At 34.3% G+C, this 13679-nt stretch overlaps 1 protein-coding gene across 2 annotated transcripts in view; it reads left to right on the top strand.

Moving 5' to 3' along the window:
- Positions 1-13679, top strand: part of LOC131062775 (calcium-transporting ATPase 3, endoplasmic reticulum-type) — a 310592-nt gene that overhangs the window by 57664 nt on the left and 239249 nt on the right. For both annotated transcript variants that reach the window (XM_057996504.2, XM_057996505.2), the window contains 2 exons: positions 10162-10236; positions 11365-11410. In XM_057996504.2, coding sequence (XP_057852487.1) covers positions 10162-10236; positions 11365-11410 — 121 coding nt within the window. The remainder of the gene's footprint in view (positions 1-10161; positions 10237-11364; positions 11411-13679) is intronic.

Here is a 13679-nt window from a genome sequence, read left to right on the forward strand (position 1 = left end):
CAGGCAAGGATTTTAACTGGGGGAAGGCATTTACAATGACTTTTAGTTCTCTTTTCTACCATTTACTTGTTTTGCGATGTTGGTTGTATGCATGTTGCTGGGCTGAATGAAGCAAAGTAACGTTTGATAACTCAGACAGTCTTTTCATGTAGCTGGAAATGAACGAAATGCAAGGCTGAGAAGGTTCATCATAGTTTGTTATACGTTGGAAGATTTTTTTGCCAACATTGAGGGTGACAAATTGACGTGTGCAGGAGATCAAGGGGAGTTTGAGCAGCATATGGCAAGTTTCCTGAGCGCTAATGTCCCTATCAGCAATAATGCCCATCATAAATCTCTGATATGCTAAGAGAATTGTATCTTCTGTATTTGTTGATGCAACAATTCATTTGAGCATGTCAGTATAGCTCTCTGATTTGTGTTCAGTTTTTGATGCGTATTTAGAAATATATTGGAGCACTGCCTTTTTTGAGCAGACAGGCTGGCAATCAACATTTGCCCTCCATATGGCTAGCATGGCTGGGTTGTGAACATTGAGACGACTATCATTCCTTGCTGGTTTGTAGCATGGGCTATTATTATGGTCTATTGTCAATGTTGAATTTAGTTGTTGAGTCCAAGGTGCTTTGTAATGACATTCGAGAGTTGTGTTCTTCTTTTTCAAGCAAGTAAACTCCGAACACTTTGTATGACGTTGAACAACATTCACCAATTCAGTGTAGTCTGTGGAAGGATTAGATCTTAAAATGACATTTGTGTTTGACAGGCATGGATCTAAAACAGCAGGAGTATATTGCCTATTTGATCGGTCGGCTTCACTGCGTGGATTCCATGCTGTGATGTATTGGTCAAAGAAGGTTTTAGTTGATTGAACGCTTTCATGATCTGTCCAATCAAGGTTGTGGATATTAGGTGCATTTGGCAACTATAGAAAGCCATGTATGTGTGTGGACCCTCGGTGTTGCCATTCATACTTGTACCAATGGTCGGTTGCATGCAAGAGATTGACAATTACTTCATCATGAAATATCTGAAATCGTAGATGCAAGTATAAAGCGGTTATATGCGGGTTATTGACAAGATTTTCAATACATTGTTTTCTAGTGGGTTGTAAAATATTTGGAGTGTTTGGGAACATTTTGTGTAGGTTAGGCCATTTTTGTATCAACTGAGCTTAACGTGAAGAAAAATGTTGGTGGTCCCAACTGTTCTATCATTGTGATGAGGTCCCTACGAGGTTTGCTCCAAAATGCGCGTGTGCCGCGTAAGGAGGCAACATAGCGCATGATGTGATTAGGCAATTCATTTGAAGGTGTGTTCTGCAAGTGCTCCCTTAGTGCCTGAACATTGGCTGGAAGAGAATCTTCCAAATTAGTCTTTATGATAACAACAGCTGATTGTTGGGAGCGGTGCATCATCATAAGATTGTAGATATAATATCTGAATCGTACATGTTGACCAAATTTTTGATCATGATATTTAATCAAGTGCAAAGCATATTCATGCAAATGTACATGTTTTGCTCTATCTTGAAGTGGCAAAGCCAATCCATTAGGAAATAATGTTGGAAATGCCATTGGAAGTAAACCTTCCGTATTGTATTCATTAATAGGTGATGAACTGATTTGTGGCCAAGGGATGACATTGTTCTCTGTAGTATCCAGATGTAGAATTGTCCTAATTGCATCTAGTTCTGGCATTGAGGATGGAAGCCGTGGAATAAATGAGGAAGTGTTTTCCATTGCATTTTCGACATGGTTGGTGGAGGCTGCATTGTCATTTCTCTGTATAGGTTGTTCTTGAGGTGTGTGAACTCTATGTAACAAGTCTGAAACATCAGTACTTGTTTCAGGCAATAGCTGTAGTGCAACAATATCAATGAGTACATCTTTGTAATATTGGTCATGCTGAATTTTGTAATTCAATGCATCCATGACGTGATACTTATTGACGTAATAGTCATAACTTAGCCCTCCCAAATTAGATCTACAGACAATAAGGATTTTTAAATCCTGTGTTTTTTTTGGCAAGGAAATAGCAATTTCTAAAATGTCTTGTGGGAAGTTAATTATGTGGCTTGTATATTTATATTGGCCTCCCCTTGCATGAGTAACTTGCAAAACAGGAGCAACCCTTGCTATGAGCATTTCTTCTACTTGGGAAAGACGCTTTAAAATAAAAGGTTGCTCACCTGGGTCTATATTGTTTGATGAAGAGAAATGGTGAATGCCTCTCTCAGTAGAACACTTCATGCAAACAACAACATGCTCTGCACGTTTAATAATCATGCCCACATAGCATTCTTTACAAACAGAACACGTTTCTGGGAGTCCCAACTTGTCAATCTTTTTTCGGATGTTAGACAATGTGTGTTGGAACGCAGGAGTGTGGAGGATGAGCTTAGGAGCAGTGCAAGGTGTTTGGGGAACATTGTTCGGCTGAGGGTGATCGGTTTGCATTCCCAACAATGTTTGGAAGCCAGTATTGGGCGGTTGCTGCACGCGTCGTTTCATTTGCCATTTATTGGAGATATTCACCCTATTCTTTGCATAGTAAATTCTATTTGTTTGCTTCCTCTTGGCTTTGATCACATCACCTTGTTGTGTCAAAGGCTGAAAGGGTATCTACTAGTTGTAAGAGAACAAAAGTGTATTAGAATTATAACAATTGAAGAGGGCAGGGATTGAAGTATGTATGACAACAAGGATACAGTTACAGTATTTTATATTAATGGAATTGCAAGAAAATCAAGGCACATAGATATATAATATATATATCTATACTTACATATTTCTATATAGATAAATGCGTTTGTATATATACGCACATGTAAATACATATGCATACATACATATACGTATGCATATAAATACATATATAATTTTATTGAGACATATGCATATATATAAATACGTGTGTATCTATATAAAAGTATATAAGCACAAATATATGTATTTCTGTGGACATATTTAGGTGTATACAAACGTATTTGGTTGCACCAAATTTAATTTGAGTAAGTTGATTTAGTGGGGGCTTTTGCTTGCCGAAGTGTAAGACAATCCGCCGAGTGTTGCTTTCCGATGACCGGTTACTTTTCTCGACGAGCGGCAGGTATTCGCGGCGAGTGGCAGGTGGGTTCTTCGTTGTTTGGCTTAGATTGTGACGTGTGTCCCTTGCACGAATCTTGGAGAAGTGGCGAACAGTAAGTGATGGGAAATGAAAACTGGTTAACCCTAATTTGTAATTTTCTTTTGTTTTGTTTTCCGTTCCTCATTTTCTTGTGAATTTTTTTTGCTCTGCAAGTTTTTGGTTGATTAGGGTTTAGTTTGCTAGGTGCACACTTTGGCTACGAGAGCATTTGCTGGAGTCATTATGGATATATAGATATGCATAGATATATATTTATATATACATACATATGTTTGTATATATATGCACATCTATATATATATATGAATGAAAATATGTTTTTAACTGTATAGATAGATATGCACATATATAAATACATGTATATGTATATATAACTATATAACTATGTATATATATTTATTTGCACATAAATGTATATAGATACATATCTATATATGTTAATTTCTATATAAAACTGTACATGTCTATGTTTATATACAAATCTATATATACATATATACATACGTATATAAATAAATAAATATTTATGTGTATATTAGTTTTCATGCATAGATTATTTTTTGATGTTTTTTATGTGTATGAATAGTCAATACTTATATATGGAGGAAATATCAAGGAAATCAAATTTATTTTGCAAGGCAACTAACCAGCATAGATGAGTATGTATTCAAAAACAGTGTGCAATGCAGCGAGGAGTGCTGCATTAGATGTTAAGGACCTTGTATATTTGCAAGTACATTTACATATGTATTTATCTATATGCAGGGATGCACATTCTTAGTGTTCAATATGTGAGCGCAAACATATATATGTACATGGGTGCATCTATATAAAAACATGTAACCATAGACGCACATTTTTCTAATTCTTGTTGGAGACATTGAAAGAAAGAAGTTACTTATATAATAAAGAAGTGGAAGCCTTTTTATGTTAGAATATGTAACTCTACATAAATGAATTAATTTAAATTGTAATATGAAGTGCAAAACTAATAAGAATCAAAGAAGGAAAGCATTTCTAAAGAAATAAGATTCAATTATTTAATGCACGTACAAGAGGCTGGCAATATCAGCATGGGGGTTTCACATTTGTTACATAGAGTAAAAATACGGACATAGGAGGAAGTATTTATAAATGTAAGAAATATATATATATATATATATATATATAGGTACATCATCATTTAGAGAAAGAAACCAGACATATATGTACATACAGAAATGGAGACATATAAACAAAGGTGCAGGCAACGTAGGATTGAAAGGAATAGCGACAAGCTTATACGAACATACAAAGGTACAACTAACTATAGAATTCTGTGTAGATATAAGCTTGTTTGGTTAAACACCTATTTTGTCTACAGTACTATACTTGCATATGTGTACGTGCACATATGAAACCCTTCTTGTGCAAAGGGAAGTCTTTAGGAAGGCATCAGAACCATAAATATATGCACATATACACATGGAGGCATATAATGAAACTTGTAGATATTTTAAGAATGAAAGGAATACCAACAAGCGTATAGAAACACAGAACTTTATAGGTAAGTATACATGTGTGTGTACATATAAGCTTGTGCGCTTGAAGACCTATTTTGTCTACACCCCTATGCCTACATATGTGTATGTGCACATATGAGACATTTGTTGCAGTAAGGCAAGCCTATAGCAAGATATGGAATTTATAAAAGCACACAAACAGTTATAAAGAAGAGTCAAATATATATAAAATTGTCTATAATATAGCAGGATTGTACGCATATAAAACATGTAAAAATGCAAAAGAGGAAATGTAATAAGTCTTATATGAAAGCAAAGTATTCTAGATAGTCAAGAGGTGCAGTATAGAACTAAGGTTGTGCGTAGAGGCGAGCAATCTTTGCAAGTAAAGTAGTGCACCCGGCTTTATAATCTACCTCGCAGACCTTGTTAATTGTAACCTTCATCTTAGACTCATAATTATATGTGGCGGTAGAAACCAACAGAGTGAATGTGTAGCGATGCAAAACAACTATATTAATGACAGCACAAGGTGTTTGTGTTGTGGTGACATCATTTTGGAGCATGTAAAACTCTTTTGTAGTTTTTTTATCAAATATGTTCCTTCCTCATCAAAAGCAGTTGCCCAAACAATTCTTGTTGCATCTTGCAGTTTCATTGGTAAAAGGTAACTGTAATTGCATTATGCCATGCTCATTTGAAATCTAAGATAGAACCATGAATCATCAACTTGCTGAGTGCATTTTTTTTTGCAAGGTTTACCATTAACTTTCAATGGACAAGCTGCGTAATAGAAGTCATTATCTATTACGTTCACAAATCTAAGAACAATTAGAATATTTAATTATATTTTAGTCACCTATATTTAGTTCTTTGTTTAATGGTCATTTAGCTTTTTAGTTAATTAGCTTTTAAGCTTTATTTAGCATTTAGCTTTTTCTTTTTAGTTAATTAGCTTTTAAGCTTTATTTGGCGTTTAGCTTTTTAGTAGTTGACTTTAAACAATTTGTTCTTAATTTAGAATGTCGTCCTTGTAATCTTTTTATATACGTTTGTATATTGTTGAATAGATTATCCGATTATTGAATCATTCATTCAATTTAGTTTCCATGGTATCAGAGTGGGTCGATGGGATTCTTTAAAGTTTGGCGAATTTTTTAATAAAAATTTATGGCCTTCTTTCTGGAATATTTTCCAGATTTTTTTTAATTGTTTTTTTTATAAAAAAATGATTTTGCTTTTTTGAATGCTTTTTGAGGGTTTCGAGGGTTTCTGGTTCGTGGGTTAATTTCTTTGTGTTGGGCACTAGTTCATGTTTTTTTTAGGGTTCTGGAGATTTTTGGCCCTGCAACCTGGAGGTTTTTTTTTGCAGATTGAAAATTTTCCTAGGGTTTCTGCAATTTTAGACTAGGGTTTTGACCCTTCAGTTCAAGTCGAAATTTTATTCTGGTTGCAGATTCTTGGTGGGTTTTTCGAGACCTCAATTGGGTCGTCGTCAGATTTTTCTGGGTGCATCGTTTTTCGTGCCTCGATTTTTGAGTAGTCAGATCTACATTTTGATTTCAAATTCTTGGTGGGTTTTTTGAGATCTTTTCTAGGTTGGTCTCAGATTTTTTGGGTGCCCCGTTTTCCATGCCTCGAATTTTGTGCTAGCGAATTTGCCTTGGAATTTAAAAACAGTCAGCGATTTTTGCTAATTCTGTGGATGTCGGGAATTTTGGTGTCTTTTGGGCGCCATTTATGTTGTACATCCGACCTAGGGTTTCTACGCATATTTTTTTGCGTTTTTTTTTTGAAAAAAAATCGTCAATATTTTTCAAATTTTTTTACAAAAGAATTAGAGGTATTTTTTTATTTTTTGCAAATTATTATTTAGGAAAAATTTCAGGTTTTAAGTTTGCAAAAAATTTTAATTTATGGGTTTCTTCCAAACCTCGAAATTTGCACCTCAGAATTTGTGCCAGAATTCTCCTCCAAAGGTTTCAGTTTTTTCAGCAGCTGCTTCTATTCTGTTTCCGTGATGGCATCTTTGACCAGCATCATGTTGGAACACAGACAAAAGATCAACAATTGCCACAACACCTGGAAACAGTGCATGTTCACGATATCTGAATATCGTTGCCTTGATCAGATTGATTTAGGCTAGACCTCGTCCTATAGGTCCTAGGGTTTTCACATTTTTTTCCTCAAAAATTGTTCGCAGGGTTTAGAATTTTTTCCTTCAAAATTATTATCTGTCATTTGCAAAGCTTGCGTGGGTTTTCTGATTTTTCGCCAAAATAAAAATTCATGGCCTTCTTTTTGGAATATTTTCCAGATTTTTTTTAATTGACGATTTTGCTTTTTTGAAGTTCACTTTAAACGACTTGTTCTTAATTTAGAACGTCATCCTTGTAATCTCTTTATATACGTTTGTAGATTGTTGAATAGATTATCCGATTATTGAATCATTCATTCAATTTATTTTTCAAAAAACAACTATAGTGGTTTGAATTGTTTCTGGTTTAGCACTCATGCGTTCGCGGATTGATGCAATAGTCATCCTACTGTATCTTCCATCAATATGAGTAAAGCCCGAAGAGAAATCATGAGGATGCAATGGAAGAGGTCCTCTTAGCATGAGGGTTTTGCCTCTGGGAAAGGAGGATTAATATGTAGTGTTGTCGCAGATGCCATATTGACAACCTTCCCATTAAAGTACCCTACACGAGCATTGCGTAAAGCAAGGATAAGAATTTGAAATCAAAATGCAGATCTGACTGCTAAAAAATCGAGGCACGAAAAACGATGCACCCAGAAAAATCTGACGACGACCCAATTGAGGTCTCGAAAAACCCACCAAGAATCTGCAACCAGAATAAAATTTCGACTTGAACTGAAGGGTCAAAACCCTAGTCGAAAATTGCAGAAACCCTAGGAAAATTTTCAGTCTGCAAAAAAAAACCTCCAGGTTGTAGGCCCAAAAATCTCCAGAACCCTAAAAAAACCATGTTTTGTGCATTAGTAGCCTATGGAGTGTAAAATAGGGAGCTATAGCTAGGCATTGTAGTTGTAGTAGCATTTTAATAATTGTAGCAACAACATCCATTTTTTCTTTGGTTGTGAGTGTGACTGCAATGTTTGAATGGTGATTCCTAGTAAGTGGTTTCTTATCAAATATTAAATGATGGCATTTGATGCCACCATTTTCAAATGTTGGGGGAGTATACCCATTTTTCCAAATTTTCATTGTATGTAGATGACACCAATGCTTCATGATGTAGGAAACAATTTAAAAAGAATCTTTTTAAAATCCTAAAGTTTTATGCTAAGTTACCAGGTTCTTCCTTAGGAACCCTTGGGTGCTGGCCTGGTTCCCCTTGGGTCCTGGTTTAGGTACGGTTTTCCTTGGGTTCGGATAGGGTCCTTCCCAAACACTGTGGGTTCGTCCCTTCCAAACCCAAAAGAACCTGAGAGGAATTTTGGAGTATTTTGCAGAACCCACAAGAATTTGGTGGAAAAGTTGATTTTGTTGACTTTTTTTAATTGTTTTTTAATGCCAAGAAGGCAAATCTGACCCCCCCCCAACCTTAATTTGACCTCTTAAAACACTAAAAAGGAAATACCTACTTTATTTTTGTACAATACAATGAAAAATATATCTTCTTTGCTCCATTGCTGAACGTTGTTTTTTGTCTGCCATTGCTCAAGGAGAGTTGAAGATTGATTGTTGTTTATGGAGGAGGATGATGATATTTTTGATGACCCATATGATATTTGATCAATGATGGCTGATTGTTGTAGCTTGACATTATTATTTTTGAACTAAAACATTAATATGGTGGTGTATTTACTATTTTGGTATGTTATTTGAACTAAAACTTTAATATATGATGGTGTATTTTTCTATGCTATTTGACTATTAGCATATTGGAGTATTTTGAACTTAACTACTGCTGCATATATGTATAAATCTTTGTACTAACAAACCCAAAACCCCAAATTTTTTTTTGGCCAAACTCGAACCTTGAACCCGAACCTGAACCTGAGCCCGAATTGGGACCGGCAACTTAGGTTTTATGTCCTAAAAAATTCAGTTCTAGGTATTTTATAAAATTGAATGCCTATACACACACATGTACATACATGCATATATATACACACACACATATGTACATACATATATGTATACACACACACACATTTGTACATACATATATGTATACGTATTTATATTTATGTATATATACATATACATATGTATACATACAGACACATATATGTATGTATGTATACATATATATACATACACAAACACATGTATATATATGTGTATACATAATACACACACATATGTAACTATGTTTTCTACCTTTTCTCTCACACCAAGCCTCAATATTTCTAACCCAATTTTCAATCTTCAAAGAACTAATGGTGAAGTTAGAGAATTTGACTGGTCTGAATGGTGAGGGATATGTAGTTGAATACAAGAATATTGTCATTCTTGAATCTTTACAAATACTCGAATAACTTCCTAAAGTTAAGATAAGAGAGTATACATCCTAGTAAACAAAGACAATAACAACTATTTCAATAGTCTATTTTGCATCCAATACCATGTAAGTATTCCTTCTCTCTTCCATTATCAACCATTTTTTACATGCCATCATGTTTAATATCTGTTCTTAGCTTTGCATGACATCCAACGTCCTCATTCAGGAGGATGTCCTGAAAACATTCTTTCTTTGACGGGTAAATCTTGTGGAGATCACCCCCTCGTTGGTAGCATTGGAGGGTGGTGGAGGGATCTCTACCTGATGCCCTCATATGCTAGAGATGTCCCTGTCCCGAAAGCAAATGATTTTAGCGAAGTGCTTCCCTGTGGAATACTGAATTTTATTTAGTTTAAACTTAAAGTAAGACTTTATACTTTTTTAATATTTATAACTAATCGAGTGGATAAAGTTTAATTGTATCTACTTTATTTGGATGATAGATTAAAATCATCTTTATCATTATCACTTGTGTTTTTAATTCTATATATATATATATATATGACCATGCCTGGCCATACCAAACTGAAGGGATAAAATTGCCATATATATATATATATGACCATGCCTGGCCATACCAAACTGAAGGGATAAAATTGCCATCTTGGCAAACTCCGAACCCATACTTGACTGTACCTGAACCAGTATCTTAGCTTAGTTTTCTTGTAGGTGTCATATAACTTTGCGAGGTGCACTTTGTCTCTATGCTAAAGTTATCATTGTTGGGTGTACTTTTAAGTTCTGTTTACCTATATCTATCATGCACAGATTTTCTTAAATATTATTTGTTTCTGTGGAAGAGTTTAATATTTTTGGTGCTTTGCAACGTAATAGTTCTTAGAAGATATTAATTTAAGTGTATCCATTGTAACATCTTTCTTTTCTAGTTGCCATCTATTTTTCTACAGAATCTGTTTATATAGCTGTCTATACCATCACAAAATGTCATCTAATTGATCTATCTATTGCATGTTCAGGTTATACTATTGATTCTAGCAGCTAATGCAGCGGTTGGAGTCATAACGGAAACAAATGCTGAAAAAGCTTTGGAAGTAGGCTTTACCACAAATATCTTTTTTTTTTCTTATAATGTTACTTCAAGTATTGGATATTTTTGTTTCTAGTTTTACTTTCAAGTGTAAGTAATGTCTTAATTTTAGATGCTGGCTTTTATAAATGATAAGAAATTGTTACAAGGAACTAAATATTTTATATGTAATTTGATGAAATTACATATCATGTTTGAATTGGGAAAACGAGTGCTATACATAGTTCATACTCCTTTGAGAAATGAATGAAGAATTCAAACTACTTAGTTTTATGTTCATTAGAGTACAGTGGTTAATTAAAGAATGCTTACACCAGACTAGGCTATGATCCTAGAGTGGATCACACCTGCATTCAAAAGGCAACAAGGATTAATTGGTAACATAACTTGTCTAGTATTAATAGAAATATCAAATAGATATTATGTTGTTATAGGATTCAAAGGTAAGAGCCGGATAAATAAAGTCTAGGTATCAATGTACCTTTTATTTGATAATGATCTTCCTTCAATCATGATTGAGAGATTTCACACTAGGATAATTTGGGACATAGATGCCCTCCTAAATACATATTTTTATTAGCAATCCTTGACCACTACTTAGAAAGCGACCAAGGGAAAACTGACCTAATATTCATTTCCTGAAGACGCCTCATTTCAATTGCTTTATGGCAACAGGTTGGTGTGCTCACATGGTAATAATGTTTACTGTAAATAGCCAAATATTTGAACAATGCAAGACTACTTAAACTTGGAAATAATTATTTGCCAATAAACAAACTCAATGTACTCAAAATTTCTGAATTTTTTTGAATAATTTACATTGTGTTTTTGTAATATGCCGAGTTTATGTTGATTTAGCTGAGTTTTATGGATCCTTCATGTGTTTTACCATGTTAAGCCTAGGGATGTGGTCGACGATTTTTAGATTATTGCAACTATCTGCTTGAATGCAAAATGATTATTTTAGAATTCTTCACTGCAAACTTCCTGTTCAATCCAAATTCCAATAATATTACAATTATTTTGCATTACTTTAGTTAAGATTAAACCTTTTCTTTGGTCATATTTTTGTTTATATTGAGAATTTTATGTTTAGTCTTAATTACAACTAATATAATGATTATGATTATAGGAACTAAAGGCTTATCAAGCTGATGTTGCAACTGTCTTGAGAAATGGTAAGCCTCAATCATGTTAACAAAATAAAATTCCATTTTGGTTGCTAATGATTGTCAGTCATTTTTGAAGACGCATTTTTCCATTCGATACCAAATTATTGTCTTTTCTTTGGTATAAAAAGGTTAGCATCTGAAGTATTTTATATCCAATTGGAAAGTTAAACTTAAACATAAGAATTATAGTGTGGAGTTTAATGTTTACTTAATTGCATCATTCATTAATTGCATCACTACTGTATTTGTTAACCCCAATGGGCACATCCAAAATAAATGTTCTTGATATCTCAAGAATTCTTCTTAGTTGTTTGCCTTTTTCTTTGCCTATTCATTGTAATTTTTTATTTTTGTAATCATTTTTTCTTGTTGACAAGTCTTCGAAGATAACATCTCCCATTATAAAATAACCATGTTTCCTCATTTTTTCATCATTTTAATGTTTTGTAAGTGCATATTTCTGCAAATGTTGAATATTCATTAATAGGTAGGAAACACTCAGTTATGTTAATATATTTTGAATTTTAGCTCCTAGAGTATTTTTTATATCAAATGTCTTATATGATATAGGATTGTGTGGTACTGTTGATGTGTTTTTTAGGCACATACAAACATAGAATAAAATAGCAAGGTATCTTATCCTCTCTTGAACAAAGTCTCTCAAATGCTGAAGATTCGCACAAGGATCACTTGAGATAACTCCAAGGTTCCTCAATGTCGGGTCATGACGTGTGGATAAGCACAGTTGGTCGTTGTGATTGGTGTTCCTCCAAGCGGCCTTACGTTGATTGAATGCTTGAATTGCTGGAACTTGATCACATCTGATGTTGCAATCTTGTGATGCTTTTTATCCTAAACTAGCTTGAGTTTGAAAAAAGGGCAAAAGAGAAAGGGTTAAGGAATTCTATCCTAAGACTTAGAATGTAATAGAAGATTGAATGATTCGATGGAATCCTACTGGGCAAGGTTTCATCATCAAACTGAACAATTTGACACAAGCTCAATGCAATCTTCTAAGGTGCAATTCAAAGATGTTCAAATCATTACCATCAAACATTGATTACCATTCAAGTTAATGCATAAACAATGGATGTATAATGATTGAAGTTAAGTTCATATAATTCCAGTTGACCACGCAAGGCACTCTTACAATCAACAAGAGGCTAGTGGTATGGACTAAATGGATTTCACACAAACGTATTCAACAAATTCCTCCATTCAATGTAATCAACACGAAAGCAAATGAGAAGTAGAAACCATGTGACTTGTTGAAATAACACATTTCACCATATCTTCAATGATAAGAGTACTTTCATTTACAAGCCTTAGCAACAATTCCTTCTTCTCCTAGTCTATTCTAATTGCTATTTGCTATCAAACTACTAACTATTCTCTATTCTCTATTAACCTTTACGAATGAAGAGCTTGAGCTTTATATAGAGAGCTCATTACAATGAGTGCCCTGGATTGATTCACAATCAATGGACGAGATTACAAGATGAAAACCCTAATTAGGGTTTGTTAAAACAACTCCCTCTGGCCAATGAGCAAATTACATTTAGGTTCAATGCTGAATGTGAACCAATAGAAAACGGGTGTAGGTGCATGTTGTGACCTTTTTCACACATCGCCCCATTGCAAATGGGGACCCTCCCTTTTTTCTGTTTTCTAGGGTTTTTGTTAGTCCCTTGTGACCTCTTGCATCAAGTTTTATAGTTTTGAGCGACCTGAGTTTTGAACATTATGAATCAGTGTGTGCAAGCCATAGTTAGAACAGAGTCTAGAGACCGTCAAAGTGCCTAGAAAGGCCAAAGGACGAAGAGCACAATTGATTTGAACGAATTCAGACAACTTTTTATTTTTGGAAAGTTTTTTTTTTTTTTGCTTTTTCCTATATTTTAGGAAGTTTCGTTTTTGGCATTTTTAGCTCGATCCCTGGAATGGCTATTTTAAGAAAGTTTTCCCTATTTTTTAGGGATGTTTTCTTTTTGCTTTTTCGGAGTGGGGACCTAGGGTTTGCACTAGTACCACTGGCTTGCATCGATCACAATCGAAAACTTTCAAGTTTTGACCCAAAAAGCTAAGTTCCTACCTTTTAGGGGTCATGGCGCTTCAGATGGGTTACCTGAGTATGGATTTCAAATATCATGTTAATCTGGCTAAAATTGAAGAAGTTATCAAATTTGAAGTTTTCCAAGTATTTCTCTAAGTCTGGCTAATCATGTTTAGTGTCGAATGTTATGTCAGGAATTCCCAAAAGTCTGCCCCATGATGG

The sequence above is a fragment of the Cryptomeria japonica genome, chromosome 9 (assembly GCF_030272615.1).
Source record: "Cryptomeria japonica chromosome 9, Sugi_1.0, whole genome shotgun sequence".
In the NCBI taxonomy this organism is placed as follows: domain Eukaryota; kingdom Viridiplantae; phylum Streptophyta; class Pinopsida; order Cupressales; family Cupressaceae; genus Cryptomeria; species Cryptomeria japonica.